A 17,815-nucleotide genomic window follows, 5' to 3' on the forward strand; every position below is an offset into this window, starting at 1 on the left:
GTGAAAAGCTTGCTTAAGAAGTGACGTTTCATATTGACAAATGTATTTATAATCAGCCTTTAGACCATAATCAGCCTTTAGGAAGGACATCACATTTTAATCACTGTGTCTTTAACTAATTCTAACAGCATCAAAACACATTTTGAGCAAGATCACAGGAGCAACGATGTTTATTCAATCACGTTTTCCCATCTAAAACTGTTTTGTTTTTAAGTTTAAAGCCATGACCTAAGCAGGTGATATTTATTTTATCATATACTAAAAAAAATGTAGTGGAAATACAATCTGGATTACTGGGGCCTCAAATTTAAAATAATTAATTGTGTAATTTCAAAATTTGTTTTTTAATTTTTAATGTGTAAAGTTGAATATTATTTCTGTGATTTTTAAAATCTTTCTTTCTTACACTTTCCTGTTGTACTTGATTAATATAGGACATTCTCCTTTTTCTGGAAATTGAATTATTGTGTATGCTATTCTTTCAGATCCTTTCTCTCAAGGTAGTGATATATCTGAGTAAGACAACAATATATATTGTGTATACACACACACACTATGCTCTTTCTCTGTCTTAAATCTTTAAAAAATCTAAAACCTGCTATTTATACTTCAGCTCAGTTATATTTCACACTTTAATATTTGAAAAGGAAGAAATCCATTGATCTCTTGAATCTGTAGATTGGTAATACATGCAAATAGGTTTCTAGCAATAGAGGGCTTTTTATAGACTTTATTTTGAACTTGGGATTGACATCAGCATTTTCTAGGGAAAAGTTAGTCTTTCAAATAGTATGTGGAGTTTTAGCTTTATATTTTAAAAGAGGGGCTGGATGACTTGTGAGGTATATTTATTGCTACAAAAGATGTCCATGGACTTCTTGTTTTTATGCCTTTTTGAAAGAGTGGTCTCTGAAGAGAGAGAGCTGGAGGAGTGCTTGTAACTATACTAAGTTTGCCAAACCACTTCTCTTGTAACTCTCAGTTTTCATATACTCATGGCATTTTGCTCCAACATGTTATATTTAATCTTAGCACAAGTATAGATGTTTTGGGTATGATTTGTATAAGATACATAATGAATTTCACATTAACTTTGGGTAATCCATCAGGGAAGAGATACTTGTGACACCTTAAAAGTTAAAACCAAAAAAGTAAAATGAATACACAATTCTAAGTACAGTAGAGCCAACCCTTCATTCTTGCGTGGATTCTATGTGTGGAGCTGCCATGGATAAATAGACTCCTGTGTGGATCAAGTGCACAGAGTGGCTGATTGATTGACTGATTACTATTTGTATTATTTTACCACAAGCACTGGAAGTGGGAGACAGTATCCGGGTGTTGTCACGTGCTTATGGCTTTGACTCTTTCTCTGTTCTGTTCTTAGCTCCTGAACTTTTCTGATACATGGCTTAATGAAATGCCAAATTTAATCTAAATGCTTTTAGGGTTCAGAGTTGCATTTTTATGGATAGTGAGTGGGCAATTTTTCCACCTCTTGGAGCACAAACAGAATCTCACAGGGGGCAGTGGGGAGAGTGAGAGTTGGCAGGTGGGCTTCTCAGTAAGGCTGTGCATTAAAAACCTATAACCTAGCAAGGGGAGTACAGGTCAGACTATACCTTTTACTTTCTTTCATCCATCACTGTATACTCAGTACCAAGCACACACAGCACCTAGTATCTGGCATGTAGTATCTGCTCCACATGTATTTGTAGGCTCTTCATTGTGATGAAATTGAGTTATAACAGTGATGGACCTTATACTTGATTTCTGTTTGAATCATTTTAAAATCCCACATTGCTCATTAATTTAATTATGGGAAGAATCCATGGAAAGGCTGATTAATAAGGGCCTGTCATGAATTAGTTAATTTTAATGAGCATTTTCTGTGCCGAAAGCAACTAAGCTTTAACTGGGCCCTCCCTGTCAATTCCAGCTCTTCTGGATTCCCACAGAATCTGGTTCAAGTACTACCCGCTATGTTCAAATAACCCTCCCCCTCTTTGCAGGGAAAAGGAAGCCATTTCACTGTGTTCCAACTTTCATACAATTATACCAACAATTTCTTTATTCTCTCCCATCACATCACAAGAGATTAATCCTCTTATCTGTCTCTGATCTTCATCCTTTCTCAACTTCTTAGGGACCTCCCTCCTCTATGTTTTCATTCCATTTTTTCTCCTGATTTCCTCTATCAACATTCACTCATAATCAAATGTTTATCCTCTTTCAAAACCAAAATTAAACCTACATCAACTTTTTACAGCCATCATCCCACCAATCCCCTCTTCTCATCACACTCAGGCCAACTGGAAATACTGCTTTTTTTTTTTTTTTTTAAACTTACTTATGCAGACCTAATTTTGCTTTAATCTGGCTTCCACCTCCACTGCTCCACTGAAATGGCTCTGACCAAGCTAATGTCAATCTCCCTCTTGCTAAGTCCATTAATTTAGAGCAAGTCTTCCTTCACTCTCTGCAGCATCTGGCACGGATGATTATTTCCTCCTCCTTGAGTTCTTCTCCTCCCCTGCTTTCCACAATACCATACTCTCAAGTTTATTCCCCTCCTTCTGTTCCTTCTTGGTCTCCTCTCCAGGCTCATTTTTCTCCTTCCATTTCTCAAGTGTTGATGTTCCACACAGTTTTGTTGTAGGCTCACTCCCCGCTAACCCTATCCACTCTTGTATTGTCACTCTGCTCATGCCATCCACTTCCAAGGCCTTAGTTACCACACGCTCCATAAACTAATGAGTTTCATCAGTATCTTCAGTCCAAACTGATCTTCTGACATCCAGATCCAAAATGATGTCATTACAGAGCAGCTCCACTTAGACATCCCATCAGTGCCTCAAGCTCAACATTTAAAACAAAATTCATCATCCTTCCAAAACCTGATCTCCACAGTGAATCCTCTATCTCAGTAAAAAACCATTATCAAGCCAATCATCCAAACAGCATCAACACCTACTTCATATTCATGAGTCTTGGGCTTGTGGTAGCTATCATTAGTAAACATTTCCTAATCCCCCAAACTCAGATGAGCTGCTCTTCCTGTGGGCTTCCAGGCTTTCTGTAGTTCCCCTATCTTAGAACTTACCCCACTGTATTGTAACTGCTCATTTCCATGTTCATATTCCCTACTCATCTATAACCTCCTTGAGGACAAGGACATCGTCTAACCCAGTATCTCTTTATTTTATAGATAGATCCAGGACCTAGCACAGTGCCTGGCTTAATGTGGTAGAAGTTCCATACATATTTTTAAATGAGATTGCTGACACCAAATGCGATGTAAACAAGAGACACAGCATCTGCTCCAAAACAGCAGTTGAACATTTACTATCAAAAATACAAACTTCCAAGCATAACTTAAGATATACCATATTAAAATCTTTGGGGAAGGCCTAGGAATCTGTATTTATAATGAACATAGGAGAATAATTTCACATTAGGTAAGTTGTGGAACTGTGCTCTGAAAGAATTTGAATTCTGTTTTTTCAGTTAGCACTTATTTAATTACATCTGACATATCTGAGGATGTACCTATTTTGTAAATAGTGAGTGAAATAAAGGAACTTCAAAATCAGTACAGAGATCTGCCAGGAATCTAAGAAGGATCTCAAGAAAGTAGAAATCCATGCTATGGAAAAAGAAAGGCTGGCTATTATTTTGAGTCTTGATAAAATGGGAATTATACACTGATGGTGATTTCTATTAAAACAAAACGTTGTCGACTTGAAATCCATTTCACTGGCCGAGATGGTCAAATTAAGAAACATAATCGTTATTCTTACAAGTATTTCCTTATTAGACACAAGGTTTAAAAAAAAATCTTAAAATGAAACTAAATTCACAGTCCCATTATCACAATGCCTGTCCTGTCCAGAGTTCCCAAATTGATTCTGGTTTTTTTTCTCATTATTTTCACCTATACTTGAGCCATTGAGCTGACAGCCAAACTAATCCCAAGGCAGTCTCCTGACTTGTCACCAAAGCTGTCCAGGAGCAATCGCAGGCATGAGTGCTGAAGAAAGTGGCAACTGCCTCATTGTCCCTGGCCTCCAACAACTCCAACCCTATAATGTTGTTTAATAGTAAATCAAAAGATAATGGAGAGCCAGCAGGAGAGTATCAGAGCAATTAGACACTCGGACAACTCTGTTGAGAGCAAAACCAGTGGTCTTTGAGATGTGAACTATTTTGAACCAATATCACAAATACAGGATAGAGAAGGACTGTCTTGATAGCAGTTGAAAATGGAAAGAGCCTCCAAATTTCAGGGCGTTCATACGTGGCAACAATGTGATGTAGCTGTTAAAACAAAAAAAGCTGGCGTGACAGTCACCCTCTGCTCTGAACTGAAGAAGTTACACGTAGAATTTGTTTCCGGTTTGGGATGTTACCACACACACACACACACACACACACACACACACACACACACAAACAACCCCCTACCCCCAACCCCCTGAGCAAAAAAAAAAAAAACAAAAAAAAAAACTAGAAATTCTATTTTGGAAGGAAGATCGTACTGAATGTGCTAAGTTTTTTCCCAATTCTAATCTGTGCTTTTTATAAGGCTGATTGGAGAAGATAGAATTAAACCCTCTGATATAACTCATCTGTGTTATGCCAGGTTCTCACTGCAAAGAATTATTAAATTTCATAGGACCTTGTTTGACCCAAATAATATCCAAATCTGTGCAATAATAAGTGGTGTGATAACAGGATTCCACCGCAGTTCCCTTGGTGGTGTGGAGAAACTGTCCTGCTTTCTCTTGCGGAGCATCGCAGAGAGTTCAGGATTACTTGAGACAAGATAAATAGCATGCAAGAGAGAGTACCTTGATCAGTGCGTCCGTCATGAAGGGTGGAAATGGGGATGCCTGGGCCTGTGTGCAGGATGAAAACAAAATCATGGCTTAGTGTTAAAATAACACTTTGTTTTCAAGACGGGCTGCTGGTAGTATTTGTGATTAGTGTCAAGTGCCAGTACATCTTTTAATTCTGCAGCTATTTTTTTCCCCACAGAGAAGAAAACATCACTTTTAAGTTACATTTAAACAATACATGAGATCAAAGCTCACTCAAAGAACAGCTGTGAGAGAGGCCTCGCCTGTGCACTTTTCCAAGACTAATCCTGAATCGTTAATATCTAATTACACAAATGCACCCCAGAAGCTGCAGTGACAAATGGCCTTCTGGGAAGATGTCATGCTGTATTGGGCCAGTTTTGGCTGTGTCTTTATTATCAAACAACCTTCACCAGTACCCAGATTGTATTTTCAATCTGGTTTCTTGGTTCAATGTTCAGCTTATTGAGATGGGTAAAATCTAGTATTTCTTCCATGCGGTAATACATGCAGAAATCTATATGAGATACACTTCCTTTTAAAATATGCTGTGGCAGGTCCCTGGGAAGCAGTCCTGGAAGGAGGTTTGTGGGGGTGGTATTGGGATGCACACTTGTGGGGGAAGAGGAGGAAGAATGGGGCAGGGGAGGAAGGTAGATGTCACTGCTGTCACATGGAGACTCCTAGATGGCTTGTAGAATCGTCTCCAATGTGGCAACAAGGCCGGCCTTTACCCCCTAGCATGGAGCAGTCATTGGATGTGGCCTGGGAGAAGAGAAAACTCCAGTGTGTTGGGGGGAGTTAGGGTTAGGGGGCTGTTCAGCTGTAAGCTGTCAGCCACTAGCACTCTCATAGCTGAAGAAATGACTGAGTCAGTCCTGAAGATGGGGATGAAGGGATCTGGCTGGCACACCAGTGTCCACTACATATTCCAACATGCATTCAGCTTCTCTATGCAGAAACTGGCCATTTTTAGCAAGATATACAAATAATTAAAAACGAATTATTCCTTACTTGAAATACAGGATCAAATAATGTCTGGAAATAAATCTTTTAAGCATAAATTTGCTCCGTTAGTAGGTTAAAAGCAACAAATGTGGAGGTTGGAGGTACATGTTCATTTGCCCCCCGCCAGATAGGGTGAGGATGCTACCTTCTATGTGGAGGGAACCCATTAGAGTAGCATGCTTGGCCCATGCAAAGCAGAGGAGAAATGAATTTTTTGTAGAGTTCTGAGAAGACTTGGGTATGAGTTGCTCCTTCTGTCTTGCTTCTGGCATCTTTCTGCCTGCAGAGAACATGCTTTTGATCTGTTCCTCGGTGCTGTACCTGTGCCAGTGCCAAGCCCCATGGAGGAAGATGGTGGCTGCCCTGTCATACCCGTATTTGTGTAAATATAATTCTGGGATGCAATATTGGGAAACCACACAGCTTTACCACATTTTCCAACTAGCCTTTACAAGTAATAAAGATAATATTTTGGTTTCCTGCTTGAATCCTAGTCTAATCTGGAAATGAGGAAAAAGGATAGTATTTATTAGGCTCCCTCAAGACCCAAAAGTTCCTGTGTGGAATCTCAGAATTTTATAGAATGTTATTGCAGAGATTTTCATTTTGGCCAGTTTTTCATCAAAGTTATGAAAAAGGACAAACACACATATTATATTTTCAGCCAGAGTGCAAAGAAATGAGACATGAATATAAATTTCTAGAGTCTAATCAACCAGCATCTACCCTGTGGAATTTTCGTGGGTGTGTAGTTTCAATAACGGAAACTTGCACATCTTTTTTTTTTTTGCCTAAAAAATGAGATAAATAAATGACTGACTGCATTTGACACTGGACGGAAGGTGTGATCCTAGTGGCCTAAACATCAATCCTTGAGAAGCCTACCTTGCATGCTTTTGTTCCATCAGCATCATCGATATGATTTTACCTGTTTTGATCCTATCATCTGGGACTTACTAACCATCCCTCGGGAGAGTTTGAAGTTACATAATGAGGCTTTACTCTTAGTCCCGAAGGGAAAGATTTCAAGGTTTTTCCTATGATGGCGCAGTGACTCATTTTACTGGAGCTTCAAAAACACCAGACGATGTGATGCTTCCCACACAGTATATTTTTTGCTAAATGGGAAATTACCATACTGCCGAGGAAGAGTGAGTGGTGGAAAAGTCAGGCGATTCAAGTTCTAGAAAGGACTCTTCCACCAACTTTTGATGAGAGCTTAGGCTTTTATTCTTCATCTCTTCAGTGGGCACACAGGCTCAAGTATATATTAGGAAGACAAACTAATATAAAATGTGAGATAGTGCCTTCCAAAAACATTAAAGCATTATACAAATGCAGAATGCATACACATATAAATGCATGGATGTAAATGTAGTGTCACTGATGCATTCATCAGCAAATACATCAGTATAAAACCAGTTTTTTTGTAGACTTTGCAAGGGACGGCAATATTACCTCATATCTATGTTAATTCCACAAGCATTGAATGTCTATTATGTATTAGACATTCTTCTTGGTCTTAGAAATACAAAGATTAAAAGAAAGTAGCCCCTGCCTTCTCGAAGAAAAAGATAGATAAACAGATGACTCAGTATGGTTAGCTCAATGATACTATGTGCCTGGCATGTAAGCTTTCAATCTATGTTGCATAAATACATAGCTTAGGTTGAAAAATGTTGCATAGAACTTGAGAGGGACGTTTAATGCATACCTTTAAATGTCAGTAACCACAATCAGCACATATGGTCATGAACAACAATCTCTTGACATTTCAAAGATGCCACTGACCAAACATTTTATGAAAGTGTTATTTCAAACTGACATCTTTGTGCTATCTTGAAGGGAGCATTTGGGTTAAAATGCTTATTCATGTCCACATAGTCAAATGACCTGCAGCTCAGGTTCAGCGGCCAGGTGGCTGGACTGAGGGAAGTGGCATGTTAGGGTAGCCTTCACTCTGGTTCCCTTTATGGGATCTTCAGGGCCTCTGCAACTGAACCGGGATATCAAGCAGCCAAAGATTCCATTTGTTCTTTAAGCCACATACCCCCACCAGGGGAGCTGATACTAAAATAGGAGGGTAGTATACATTTTGTAATACCTTTTTCCAAGTACTCTAACTCCCAGCTCCAAATTAGGAATAAGCTGGGGGAGGTGACAGAGATTGGAGAATTAGAGATTCCCAAGTCAGTTTTCCAAATCTCCATAATGACTTAGACTCCAGTATATTTCATTGATCTATATTGGCCTCTTAACCTAACCTGTTTTATTGTTTGCCACATGCTCAAGATATAGATAAAAGGTTGTGCATAAAATAAAATTGTATGGGTAGAAATTATTCATTAAATGTACGTATGTCCTAAACAATCAGGAAATGTTTCGTAGATTTTCTTACTTATGGCTTGTTATATTTGAATGTATTACTCAAGATGTTTTCCAAATTTAGAAAGGACATCTTGAGTGACAAAGGTTCATTTTCTATCCCCATTGAAATTACAGTTTGAGGAATGATTGACCTCCGAGGTGGGGATCTCAGGTTTCTAAGCCTTTGTCCATTCCCCTGGCTGTGAGAGTTTGATATTTCTCTGGGAGAAGGGGGCCGAGAGTCCAGCAACCATTTTATCAGAGAACATTTCTTTTATTGCTATTGCTCACATCCTGCGAAGCCTAGCTGATAGGTTGCCTCTGCATGCAATCTTAGTGCTGTGGAATGCGGTGGTTGAGAGCATGAGACTTAGAGGCAACAGACCCTTGCTTCAATCCTGGCTGATGCTTAGCCGCAGTGTGGACCTTTGGCGAGTTACTCTGTTTCCCCGAGCTCTGTTTCCTCAGCTGCAAAAAAGTGAAGATAATAATACCCTCCTATCCTCCTTTCATTTCTTTTTCTATAAACACAAGATAAGATTCTTACATATAACAAGTGCTCATTAACTGTAGCTAAGAATTGATCAGATAGAGATGAGGAGGATGACAACAATGCCCGTGGGGATGGTGTGCTTGTGTGAGGTCCGTTACCTACCATAGCAGACAAGTGCATAGTACTTGGCGTAGTCGCTGAAACTTGCTGTGTAATATTGGCACCTTTCTTTCCTTAGATGGCAAGTAACACACTTCTTGCTTGGAGGATAGCTTCCAATGCTAATTCTAGAGGGAAATGAAAATAAAACTAAGCTGAAATTTTGAGATTGTATTTATCAAAATGTACTACTCCATGTAAAGTGACTAATTTACATATTGACATCAAACCCACTCTATTTTTCTGTTGCCAATATCATTTAAAGTAAAGGGGAATCACAGTATTTTGATGTAGCTTGATTTTTGATCCATCTTTGCCTTAATAGGCACAAACCTTGAGGAAGAAGCCCTATGTGGTTTCCCTGGAGTGGGAGAAATATCTAACACCTCAAATGGCAGTGAGGTAGTCATTTCCCATAACCATTCATCTTTTACACTTTACAAAGTGCTTGGGAATGCATAGTTCTTCATCTTCCTATCTCTCTGTTTCCACCCCATGGCAAAACATAGAAGGAAAATCTGGCAGTATTACCAAGAAAGAGTCCCTGTTCTTACCATATATCAGGAAGGGTAAATTAATAATAGGCAAATTAGAAATAAGAAATGACAATTCTAAGTGCCTCCTATGCCTTCATTCCTTTCAGCAGGAAATTTGGGCTCGTGGAAACTCAGGCTAGGAATGCCCCCTCCACACAGTCTACACAAGCCAATCTGTCCTGCCCACATTGCCCCCACACTCACTCTGCAGAGTCATCTGTGTGGTTCCTGAACAGAGTGATTGGCTTCAATATACAAACTCAGGGACCTTATCCTACACCCTCAGAATCAGAATTCCATGTGGAGGAGTTTAGATGATGTCATGCTAGGGTCTGGACAGGTCAGGACCCCATGGTGGCTGTCAGGGTCTCCTGTGCCACCTCTGAGTTTCTTCTGCTGCTGTCCCTGACTTTGCCTTGGGCATGGCAGAGAGTGGCCAGGCCAGAGACATTGCTGGACCCAGAGAGTGATTCTTCTTCACGCATAAAGTAAGATCACGATCCAGGAGGAAACAGAGAAATATGACAGAGGGCAAGTTTCTTATTTCCTCTGTTAGGGTTAATATGTTAGCATATGTCCCTATTTGGGTGTGACCTTGGAAACATTAGGCAGGCAGTTAACAGCAAGGGCTCAGAGATCAGCATGCCCAGGTACAAATCCTGGCTCCAACAACATTACCTGCCTCATAGTGCTGTAGGAATTAAATGAAATTACATATGTAAGTCAGATTAAAAGGTGCCTGGCATATAATAGACTACTGGCATGTAGTAACTATCGCTTTCCTTTTCACATCCAGAAAGGGCTGTCGAGGGCACCATTTCAGTCATCAAGGGGACAACTGGACTGAATTTAAGCACTAATATAGGGACAGGGATGGGTGGTGCCAAAGTGAGCCAGAGTGAAGGAAATCACATATTATCAGAATAAAAACAATGCCTGGTTCATACTGGGTATTCAGCAAATGTGTGTTAAATAAAGAAATGTCCTCAATTTAACTATATGTAGTTAAAGTGTTTAGTACCAAAATAGTATTTAGTATTTATATGAGCATTAGAATTTCTTGTTTTTTCCTTTTGAAAACAAATACTTTGAATTGGCTAACATTTTGAGAGTGTGTGTTTTTTATACTGATGTAGTATACAACATTCTCCAAATGTTTTCTCTCAATTCATAAATAATTTTTATTACGTGCCACAATTTAAAAATATTTTCCATCTCCTGGAGATGATGACTTTTTATATTAAAATGTCAATATACAGAAATAACAGAATGAATGGACATAAATTACCTGTAGATGTTTCTTCTTCCAGGGTAATCTTCAAATTCATTGCTAGAATAAAACCTGAAAATATATTCAGAAATTATTAAGTATTGATAAATAAGTGATAATAGAATTGTTAGTATTAATACTAATATAGTATCAATATAGGTAAGCATTCATCTAATGAAACTATTTATTAATTGGTGCTTAGGTACACAAATAACTGCTGTTAATAACCTGAACTTTGCGTGTTTATTCTGACTTCCAAATCATCAGAGGAAGATTCAATTATGCTGAATACTGTTTTTATTACAGGTATGTTATATTCTGATTCATTATGAGCCATGCAAATTAACTAGGAAATTGTATTAATATCATACTTTGCCTTTTCCATGATTAAGAACAGTTTACCTGTTTCTCTGTACTATGTTATTTAATTTTATCTGTGATTCTGAACATACCTTGAATTTATTTTATAGAAACCCTGTCAATAGATAGGTTTGCTACAAATTGAGGATATCACACTGGATACCACACACAGGGCATGTAAATTTAGCCAAATGTAAAACAAGTCAGAAGAGAACATGCGTGTTACTTAAGTATCCAGGTTCTGATTCTAACCTGTCTTAAAATAGCCATGAAGTGGGAAATTCAGTTTCGTGACGTGGTTTTCACTCTGCTGTATGTTCATCTGAGTATCAGAAACTGTCATTATTCTCCCCCCACGAATGTGAAAAGTTTGGGATAACTGAAGTTTGATTGAATTCTCAGGACAATTAGGCAGTCCAGTTCTCACTCTGTCCTAGGTATCTTGAAAATCTTATTAGCACCAAGTAGAAGAAAAAAGCAATGGAATACAACTTGTTTATAGCACCAAATTTATCTCCCAAACTAACACCTTTCTATGCATCTTTAGTAACTTTGCGTGACTCCCATCATCCCTTTCCCCTCGCCCTCCCCACATAATCTCAAACAATCTGTGAATAAAGGACTCAGGATCTTTCCCCAGCAGCCCCCTGCCGCTTCCTTGTTATGTGGAAGCTTCCCTGATTGTCTCCCTCTCTAACCCTTGCAGCTGGGTCCAGTTTGTCTCTTTTCTCTCTCTTTTCCCAGACAGTCTCCCTTCGCCAGTCCTGTTTAGCCTCCATCTGTCTTTACTGTCTATTCTGCTCTCTCTTCCATTTAGATAATGTGTGTTGATCTCCTCTGTGTCAGGCGCTGTGCTAAGTGCTAAGGACGCAAACAAAGAAGGAGGTGCAGTTTTGTCCTCAGTGCATCTACTGCATTGCCACTATTCTAGTCCAAGTCTCTTATGACCAGAGCTGGGGCTCTCCGCCTTCAGTTTTTCCCCACCTCCTCAACACATCATGTCTGAAATGAATCTCCCACCAGTTTTGAGCATGTCCCTTCCCTTTACTCTAGTGATTTTAATGGCTGCTCCAAAGAAAGTCCAAACACCTTTACCCTCCTTTCAAAGAATTCCAAAGATTGATAATAGATTTCTGACAGGCTTTTATTCCATGAGCCTGGACTAATGGTCCTCACCTTTTTGCTCCTAGAATTTCAGCTAATAGTGGGCAGATTTTCAGTACTAAGAGAGGATCCCTAGATGCACATTGTATTAGAAATTATAGAAAGAAAGTATACTTTTGTGATTAGAGCAGTTTTATCATAAATGATTATTTGAAGATGGTTTATTTAAATAGTATGCAGAATGGACTGAAGAGGAAAGAACTGTAAGAAAGCAGTCCTATGTTCAGGTTAACAATAACAGCCTTAGATTTAATGCTTTAGGATTGAATCTTAGTCTGCTACTAACTAACTGTGGCCTTTGGCCAAGTTAATTAAATTTTATGAGTATCCCTTTTCTCATCTGCAAACTTAGGATAACCATTTCTACTTTACAGTATCTGGTACACAGTAATTGCTCCATAAATGATAGCTGTTATAAATAATAATGTTCAACTTATATAACAATGAATCACTACAAAAGATGCTCCATATCTATGGGCTGCCCTCCAGGGAATTTTGAAACTTGCTCATTGCTTCAAGTGCTGAAGGGTAAAATTTGCCTTTAGAACCAGTTATTATCTTAAAATTTGTATACTTTTTATATAATTACCTACCAAATATCAGAAGAGAAATTATCACCTACTGAAGACTTTTTTCCAAAAGAAAATCATTTTGACTAGTTATTTAAAATGTACAATTGTAAATGAACTCACAACTGTCTGAATTATAGAGTAACAAAAATCTTCTTAACTAAGAGAGTTGGTACAGTATCATTTACGTCCATCGGTGCCAATTAAAACCTGAATGGTGCATCGCGCTTCGTGCAATACTTACAGTGAATCCTGTGTTACTCTGAATATATTTATGGCCTCCCACTTGCCACTTGTAATTTGAATAGCATTTTCCTATAAAAAGACAAACATTATGTTGTGTGAAACCGAGCGTTATTTGAGCAACCTCAAGTGAATGATCTTTGAGGAGATAAATCTTGGAAGGAACGTACCACAGTGTCTTTGATATAGTGAATATGTTTGTAGCCATCCTTGTCACTAAATATTTTGTAGTATGAAATGGCATCATAGCTGAAAACTGGTGTTGAAACAAAGAACTGAAAAAAATTAACAGAGGTTATGTTCAAAAGACAAACCAAACTAAAACCATAGATTTTGTTTTAATATATAAAAGCGATGTATGGTCATAGTTAGAGGAATCAGAATGTCTTGCCTCCTCTGTCTTCTGTCATTCACATCTGGAATCTCATTCTTTCAGATAAACAGCTTATGTAGTGATTCTAACAGGCACTTGAACATCCCAACCACTGCTTGGCTGCTACTGCATACCCCTGGATTCATAATGCTTAATTTGATTAAATTTCTAAGTCGAAGGTTATGTGGTTTGAAACGGAGTTGGAAGAATCACAAACGAATGTTGATATTTAACCAAACAAAACTTCAAATGAGGTATTTGACCACAGTCCGATGCTCGTTAAGACTTATACCTCTTTTAATTCTTGATTTGTCTGATGCCAAGCACCTAATACCAATCATTCAGTGAAGACATTTTGAAGATGAAAAGATCATGACTTGCCAGCCACAGTTTTTAATGGTGAGGAGGGGCTTCCGGACTTGAGAGAAAAAGGTTGCCTACGTTGGGAGAGGTTTACTCCTTGAGCACAAGAAGCAGACTGCAGACTGTCCTCAATGCCCTAGTTTAACCTCTAACCGGTAACCCCACGCAGACCTTGCTGGGAACCACTTAACTACCTAAGGCACGCTAGGCTCTTTAGTGTGCCTTGAAACAGAACAAGTCACACTTCAACATTCTAAATGATAGAGATAACTGAAATTCTGCAAATGTTCTTACACTAAATTTTTGAAAGTAGTTTCATACATTTCCCATTAAAAAATTAACTGGCTTGTCTGACATTTGCTGACTTTTCTTTCTCCATTGGTCATTGTTTGGTGAAATGATGGCAAATCATTAAAAGAATTACATGAGGAAAGAGCTACTCTACATCATGCAGAGCAGATTTAAAGCCAGCTCTCTCTAGTTGGTATCCCTCCACATGAGAACTGTATCAAGCAACAGCAACAAAAAGCTACCAGTATCTTTTAGCTAAAATACCTATCCTGGTGAGACCTAACGTGAGACCCATTGTGGAGCAAGAAGAGAGCGGGGGAAGTCACTGTAGGCTCCTTTAATGATGATCCCATATTTGATGCCTTTTTGATACAACTGATCATTATTTCTCATGAAATAATTATAATCATGTGACATTAAAATACAACTTATTTGATGTGATGTCTGTAATGGACTAAGTTCCCCCAAAATTCATGTCCACGTGGAGCCACAGAATGTAACCATTTTGGAAATGGGGTCTTTGCAGATGTGATCAAGGTAGAAATTGAAGATGTGCTCATACTGGATTAAAGTGGGCCCTAACTCTAACGACTGGTGTCCTCATAGGAGGGGAAGACACAAAGAGACACTGAGAGATACAGGGAAGAAGGCTATGTGAAGACAGAAGCAGGGATTAAAGTGATACGGCTGTGAACCAAAGAATGCCCAGGGATTTCTAGGAGCCATGAGAAGCCAGAAGAGACAGGGAGGATTCTTCTCTTGAGCCTTTCTAGGGAGCATGGCTCTGCTGACATCATGATTTCTGACTTCCAGCTTTCAGAATGACGAGAGAATAAATTTCTGTTGTTTTAAGCCACAAAGTTTGCCATAACTTATAGCAGCCCTAGGAAACAAATACAGTACCCTAAGTCTTACCACATTTACCTAGAATCAATAAATCAGTTAAATCAAATAAGCAAAAGGCCATTAACCTGAGGCTGTCTCTATAATTTGAGTTCCTATATAATGAAACACAACCTTAGTACGTATACAATCCAAAACCTAACTACAAGTCCAGCAAAAGGGTTTCAGCCAATCATAGGCAGCCATCATATCACACCATATCCAAATAAGGTAGATGCCTCATGGCTCTATGACCCAATAAGGCTGATTCCTAGTGTAGCCAACCAGTGATTTATCTACCTTGCTTCTGTGTTTGGCCTATAAAAGGTGGCAGCTCACATTGCTGGACAGAACTCTCAGAACCTCTTCTGGTTCTGAGTGCTGCCTGATTTATGAATTGTTTGTGTTCAAATAAACTCTACTACTTTTAACTTGTCTAAAGTTTTTCTTTAAAATGAAAAAATGCAATAATGAGAAACAGCTGCCTCCTTACATGATTCCTGCGTTAGTTTCATTAATAATAAGACCAACCTTGGTAGGCTTTTGCATATTGAGACTAATGCTTCCAAGTGAAATTTACAACCAAGAGGCCCAGGAATAGAAAACTCTGATTAGCAATTTTGTGGGTAGAATTTTATTACTATAAGTGTTTGACAAAATCCTTCTTTCATTTCAGAATGAAATTTCACCCTCTTATCTAAATGATAATATACATACTAGTAACCTCTTTCAATGTCTCCTCTGTTTTTTTTAATGGAGTTTCATTCTTGTTGCCCAGGCTGGAGTGCAAAGAGCATGGTCTTGGCTCATCACAATCTCCATCTCACGGGTGCAAGTGATTCTCCTGCCTCAGCCTCCCAAGTAGCTAGGATTACAGGCATGCACCACCATGCCCAGCTAATTTACAGTTGGTCAGGCTGACCTCAGGTGATCCACCCACCTTGGCCTCCCAAAGTGCTGGGATTACAGGTGTGAGCCACTGCACCCAGCCTATGTCTCCTTCTTATTCCTCGTTGTGAAACACAAAATTTGGTTCTATATTGCCTTAATTACTAAAATGAAATCTGAGTCACAACATTTTTTAAGGTACCACAGTAAAAAGAAAAATTGTCTGCAAGCCTGCAGTCAGTTAGTAAAGGACTTTTGAAGGAGCTTTGTTCTAGATTAAAACTTAACATCTCATTTTTATTGAAAATAAAAAAAAAACAGGGCAGAGCATTATGTTTTAAGATATTAGAATCAGGCAAACAGGAAGAATATTTCTGATAAGCAAGCACTGTTATCTTCTCCCCTTTCATTGCACACATTGAAGACAGCTGCTTTAGATGAACAGGTAACTTGGGTGAGGTAAAGAGAGTGTGAAATATGTCCACATTCATTTTGCTAGAGCTAGGCCCATAAAGTGTTCCGAGTTAAGTGCTTCTTGCAAGTCATACCTGGACCCTAGATAAGCACCCACATTAAGTTGTCCTCAGTTTTAATGAGGCCCTTACACTGGTTTCTTTATCATGCTTAGATTTTTTGATAGATTACTCATCTCTATATGAAGTGCAAAGCCATTTAAAATATTTTACCTGGAAGGTGAGATTATTTACTGCCATGTAATATCTTGCCATAGCTGTTAAATGACCTAAAGCGGATGCCCTAAACTGAGTGCACATTCAATCAAAAGCACAAGCTTTCAAGCATCAAGAAGAAAATTCATTTTTTTTGAACCAAGGGATTTTGCCAGCTGCCTAAAGAAGGTGTAGTGTGTTGCTTAAATTATTTTAAAATAATTGGTGTGACTTTGCAGTCTAAGCATAATGCCTTCAGTGCTTGTTCTCCAGATTTAAGGAACTAAGCACTAGGTTCCTTTGATTAACTCTTCACTTTTCTGTCTGTTCTCTACAGAGCAAAAAAACAAAACAAAACAAAACAAAAAATGTTTCAAAAGCAAGTTTGTTGTTATTTTTCCTGATTAAATACCAAAAAAGAAGTTAGGTTTTTAATCCTAAATTAAGAGACTGGATGTGCCAGTGCTGGAGGGAAAAAGTGGTAAGTAAAGTTCTCAGCAAACCTATTTGCTAGTTCTGTGCCTGCAACTAACAGACCAGTTACTTTTAACTAGACATTTAATCTCCCTTTTCTAATTCATTAGGTGATTTCTGAGAGTCTTTTTCCATTTTAAATATCTCTGACAAGTTCAAAAGAAACCACATATCAAAAATAGCTTTTAAAATTTATACTAATATGACTAGCATGTATACTTTATCTAAAGACCCTATAAATGTTACTTGAACGAATGTCTGAAATACATACACATTTCTAGTTTTTTTCTGGTTAATTTTATTAAGCCACTAGTTTCATTATAGGTCAAAGGAAGCTATTAAATATACAATATATTATTACATATGAGTTATGGCTATACAAAATTGTGGCCAGATTTTTTCAAAAGGCATATCAGAACTTACAAAAGCTAATTAATAATCCATTTAAAGCAGGTGTCTTGGGAGAGTGTAAACTTACTCTTGAAAACAATCATTGCAAATAATTTTTGATAATTTGTCTTCTGGAATTTAGAAGTTTTACTGACTACTGAATACATGTGAAGAGATTGAGATTAGTATATAAAAATAAGTTGCTCCCAATAGAATTATAAAACTATGAATATTAAAATGATCTGGCACAAAAATCACAAGTCCCAGATAAGTAACTCATTTACTCTCTAGATTTAGTTGGGAATGACTTTTGATTTAATACGAAGACCTCATCTTCTCCCAAAGGAGAGGGTATTTTTTTAAAAAAGTTCTTCAGCGGGACTGGGCACGGTGGCTCATGCCATTTAGTTGGGAATGACTTTTGATTTAGTGTAAGGACCTCATCTTCTCTCAAAGGA

At 38.2% G+C, this 17,815-nt stretch overlaps 1 protein-coding gene across 3 annotated transcripts in view; it reads right to left on the bottom strand.

Moving 5' to 3' along the window:
- The window catches only part of FAP (fibroblast activation protein alpha), a 71,817-nt gene that overhangs the window by 19,156 nt on the left and 34,846 nt on the right, over positions 1-17,815 (bottom strand). For all 3 annotated transcript variants that reach the window (XM_009182329.4, XM_003907540.4, XM_003907541.4), the window contains 5 exons: positions 13,199-13,303; positions 13,030-13,100; positions 10,711-10,764; positions 8,890-9,014; positions 4,851-4,898 (listed from right to left, as the gene is read on the bottom strand). In XM_009182329.4, the coding sequence (XP_009180593.1) occupies positions 4,851-4,898; positions 8,890-9,014; positions 10,711-10,764; positions 13,030-13,100; positions 13,199-13,303 (403 nt within the window). The remainder of the gene's footprint in view (positions 1-4,850; positions 4,899-8,889; positions 9,015-10,710; positions 10,765-13,029; positions 13,101-13,198; positions 13,304-17,815) is intronic.

This window comes from Papio anubis, chromosome 10 (assembly GCF_008728515.1).
Source record: "Papio anubis isolate 15944 chromosome 10, Panubis1.0, whole genome shotgun sequence".
Lineage (NCBI taxonomy): Eukaryota > Metazoa > Chordata > Mammalia > Primates > Cercopithecidae > Papio > Papio anubis.